Below are 5,142 nucleotides of genomic sequence, written 5' to 3'. Positions count from 1 at the left end.
CTGGGAGGCCCATGCAGTGAAGGTCTATACACATGAAGTGTTCTTCGACTTCCAAGAGGAGGTTAAGTTTTCGGTAAATGCGTGTAGTGTTTGTGGATACACCCCACCAGATCCAGTAACTAACATTGAAGTTTCAATTTTGAGGACGCAAACAAGCGAAAGAGATATGCAGTTGAGTACAATAGGAGAACAATGAATGTCCGTTGTACATGTAAATTATTTGAAAGGAAAGGTATTTTATGCAACCACATCTTTTGGATTTGCTCGGGAAAGTTTAAGGAAATACCTGAGAAATATATTTTGCGTATGTGGAGTAAGAATGCACTCAGAAGCCCGGTTTATGATTTGAATGGAAATCTGCTGGAAAACTACGATCTTACTGGTAATAGTAAATTTGGAATATCTCGGGTGTGGCCTGAGATTTACGCAACTGTTGGTATGCTCAAAAGAAAAGAAGAGTCAGATATGAGAGAGTTTGCCAAGCTAATTAAAGAATTCCGAGAGAAGTTGGAGCCAAACCCAAAGCTTTTGACCAAAGAACAAGAATTGGAAGTCCTTCTCAACTGCAAGGCTCCAAAAGAAATCAAGATCTTACCACCTAAAGTCTCTAAAAACAAAGGTAGTGGTAAAAGATTGGTGAGCGGCAAAAATAAGGCAATTATGAAGGCAAAAAAACCGAAAAGGTTGTGTGCTAAGTGTAAACGCATGTCACACCACGATAAAAGAAATTGTCCAAATGAGTTTGCAGAGCATCCTCCTGAGAATCAAGTATGTATTATTCTACTCTTGTCTTTCCATTTTATTATTACTTGAAAACGCAACTACTCTTGTCTACTAATTTTTTTTAAAAAATGGTATCTAATCAAGGTTTGATTCTTCACATAGGGAGACACATCGGAAGAAGAGGAAGAAGGGGAAGAAGCAGAAGAAGTCGAGAATGAAGAATGATGTAAAGGAGTATTATTAAGCAACGAGAATAGAGATGACGATTGAAGAAGACAAGTTTTAACAACGTTTTATTTTAGTTTTGAACTTGATCATTTGGTTAGACATTTGGTTTTTACGTTGGTCAGTTGGTTTTGTTTAGCAAAGGAGTATTCTTTTACTAGGTGATTTTGTGATTCCTAGACCTTATTGTGTGAACCTTGAAGGTGATTTTGTGAATTGGGCATGAATGGTTGATATTTTGATTTCATAAATTAATTTTTTGTGAATCCTGGAACTTATTATGTGAAACTGGAACATGAAATTGTGAAACTTGGTCATGAACAGTTGATCTTCACTTAAGATGTTTCTTTTACTCAATGTTGTGAATCCTGGAACTTATCTTGTGAAACTGGAACATAAAATTGTGAAACTTGGACCTGAATCCAGCATTAAGTATTTTTATCATTTCCCAAAAAAGTAAAGCCTTTCTATGTTCGTCAGAACGATGATGGAAAGACAGTAGCTGCATTCGATGTCCTTATTTGGTGAATCTCAGACCTTGTTTAGTGAATCTTAGGGCTTGTTTTGTGAAACTTGGTCATTATAAGTGGTTAAAATCATCTATTTTGCTCTTTATTTGGTGAATCTCAGACCTTGTTTTGTGAATCTCAGAGCTTGTTCATTTACTTACGACGTTTATTTGTTTTCAATGTTGTGAATGCTAGACTTTAATTTGTCCAATTGTTTACTTGCAAAGTTTGTGAATCCTACAACTTAATTTGTGATACTGGAAGGTGATTTCGTGAAACATGGACTTAAATGTGGGAAATCGTATAACAACAGTACTCCAAGCCAAGCTCAAATTACTCAACTCAATGTCAAATTAGCCACATAAGTGACCTAGAAAAATTATTTCCAAAGAACAAGTATCAAATATCTTTACAAGAGTTAATGAAGGCAACAATCTTGTCAAAATCCTCCTTAAAAAACTTGTTTCTATATTATCTACCAAATCTACCTATGGTGCAAGTTTTTGAGGAGCCTCGACCCACTTTTGCATAACTTCGTCCCCGAAGTTCAACCCGTACTCAAAACAAACATACTAACTCGATTAAGATACAACAACGCAACTAAGAACTCAAAACAAATCCCCAACCTATAAAACATGAACTCTTAACACCAACTCCACCAACTATGCCTACCTCCACAACACGGCTCACGATATCGTATCAACTACATTATAGTCTCTCTCGACACTAACTCCATACACTACCAACTACCATCCACAAACGCTGCTAGCTCCGTAACACATTATTCACTAGAAAATCCAATATCAAGACACTCATAAACATCAAACAGAATGTTATATTCTACCACCCTTAAAAGGAACTTCGTCCTCGAAGTTTACTCCCATTCATAACATCATCATCCAACTGTTAACACTATCGAACTCATAAACATCATCACCCAACTGTCAACACTATCGAAGTATTCTTACACTCCTAGACATTACACTACTACAAGCACGGCCATGACCTTTAACAAAATCAACCACAACAAAGATCCATCCTTTATGCTACACCAACACTCTACTTCCAATTATACTACAACATGCACAACCATCGAACTCTCTTTGTCGCATCCTACTCTTCTTAAGATAAATGTTACGTCCTCGTAACTCACTAATACTAGATCCTTAGCTATATCTTCTCATTATCCTCATCACCACCACATATCAAAGATAACCGCCTATAACCTAAACACCCACCATTTCTATTTCCAAGTCTCTCTTACTTAAACAGTTCTCATACCTCAATTCATTTGGCACACCACCTAACCTATACCCCAAAATCCTTAGTATAACCAATACTCCAATTCTTCTACATTACCGTAAAACGACATACTCCTCTATACAAAGCACTTATCTCCAAAAACAGAACTCACGATCCCCACTTATTACACACACTCAGACTAGATCCTCAAGTTCATTTCTTTCATTACCGCAAAACTCATCCATAGCTTAATATGATACTAATTCCCAACACCCTACACTCACTGTCCCAATAAAAGATTATGAACCCCTTGCAGCTTCCGGATCAGTACAACACATGTTCCATAAATCACTTGCCATTACTAAGTCAACCAATGCCTCCTCTAAAAGAACATCACAAGTACTCAATCAACCTCTCGCAACTGTGTCCCATCAACAGGATATCACTATGCCATGACAACAATGGAAACATACACAACTCTCTTCCATATCATAATCTACCCTCACTCCCAAGCTGAAACTGGTAAGAAACTTCAATAAACAAAACAACCGTCTATATGTCCAAACGAAACTCACAAGAAACAGTTGTAAACAGAACAACAATCTATATGACTGGTATACTCATTCGAAAACGTACTCATCCCACCTACTCCACCACAATCAATGATGACATCGCAACACCGCCACCAACAGCCGCACCGCAGCGCGAAAATACCCACCTCACAACACGAAACACCGTGCCCGGATCACCACCCGAGGCACAACAGCCACATCGATAGTCATCGCAATTTATACAATCACATAAACACTGACTCAGTACAACTTCCATGACAAGAAAACTTTATTAAAACCGTTCTACTAGATCACAATGCAACAAATCATACAGAATAAACAGATAAGAACCTCATGAATATCATCCATACATTTTCACAGAATAAACATGTATCATCCATACACATACAAGTATAACTACCCATGCCAGATCATCCAAATTATCACTTTTTTTGAATATCATTCCATTAGGTTACCGTACCCAACATGCATTACAGAACATTCAAATAACAACTTTATAACTATCACACCATACCACTTATCGTGAGGTCAGAACCTCACACAACCGTTTATACATATCATAGACCCGTAATCACATCCAAATAGTCAATCCTGAATACGTAAGTTACCACTTGATAAAGGTTACCTCTCGCCCGAGCTTAACTCGTATGCCCCTCATAACATATTCTACCATTCTCATAACCATCGCCTCCTGCCAAATATAACCATACCTCTAATACTCAACTACTAGCAACCGTCTTCTATAACCACATCTTATACTCCCTCACAACCATACATATCAATCCGGTCTCTACAAAATCAGTTTCTTTAGAATGGCTATCTTTCCTGCTTATCATCACCCTTAACCACAAGTGACAACACCTCAACACTACCACCGTTCATGTATCAAACCTCTTACACTCATCCCTAAATATCACGGTTTCTTTTCCATCCTCGGTTAGCATCCCAAATGATGAACATCAAACCCATAAATAAAATTTACCTGAACATTCATCACAATTCTGTCTTTAATTGTATCGCCACCTAACTCACCACCAAAATCTCATATCGTGCAAATACTCTACCAACGTTTCCTCTCCTTAATTCCTCGAAACTCATGGCTAATATGTTGTCCTGAAACTCCTATATAACCATTAACTCATATCCTCTCATGATGTTATCACACATTTCCAATGATTCCTTACTTTCATGTTTCTTAACTCCGGTCAATGTGCTCTTAGTTTACTCCCCTCATTCTTTTCCTTTTACACTCGACAAAATCAATTATTAGTTCATCTCCTTACTCCTTGTACCTAACTCTTTGGTAATCCGGTTACCTTTTCGTTGCTCCAAAACTCAAATTCCATTATTTCATATCAGTACCATCTCAATCTTTCTTACCATGTATCTTCTCTCATCATGCTATCACTCACAACCAAAACTCGTTTCATACCGTTAATTGCCCAAGAAAAGCACACACTAGTTTTACCTCTTAATAAACCAAATCTCCCAAACTCACTCACTATCTACAAATCCACTTCGCGACATGTCTCCATCTAAGTTCACTATATACCACTCTTCTCCATCCTCTTACAACGACCTTTCATTACATATATTCTTAACCAACACAATCTAACCATCTCCCTCCATAATTCCTTACACATCTCAAATTGCTACTACCCACATCCTTCCTTTCAACCTTTTCATTCTCAAGTTCCTTACACTTACATCACTACACTCATATACACTTACCTTTACATTACTCAAATTCGCAATTATATCACTCACCACGTCTCACAAAACTTGCACCATGCCTCAATCAGCTCATCAAAGTTCCTTTTCTTTTTCCACTATCCATCACGACCACATATAACTCATGTCCTCCCCACCGA

At 37.6% G+C, this 5,142-nt stretch overlaps 1 protein-coding gene across 1 annotated transcript; it reads left to right on the top strand.

Moving 5' to 3' along the window:
• The first annotated feature begins 306 nt into the window (after nucleotides 1–306).
• On the top strand, nucleotides 307–948 carry LOC141585959 (uncharacterized). The gene is made up of 2 exons (XM_074407046.1): nucleotides 307–768; nucleotides 886–948. Exons 1-2 carry the CDS (start codon nucleotides 307–309, stop codon nucleotides 946–948), a joined length of 525 nt encoding a protein of 174 aa, XP_074263147.1.
• Nucleotides 949–5,142: the final 4,194 nt, after the last annotated feature.

This window comes from Silene latifolia, chromosome 1, assembly GCF_048544455.1.
Source record: "Silene latifolia isolate original U9 population chromosome 1, ASM4854445v1, whole genome shotgun sequence".
Lineage (NCBI taxonomy): Eukaryota > Viridiplantae > Streptophyta > Magnoliopsida > Caryophyllales > Caryophyllaceae > Silene > Silene latifolia.
Note: the sequence above shows the minus strand (reverse complement) of the source record. Positions and strands in the feature narration are given on the sequence as shown.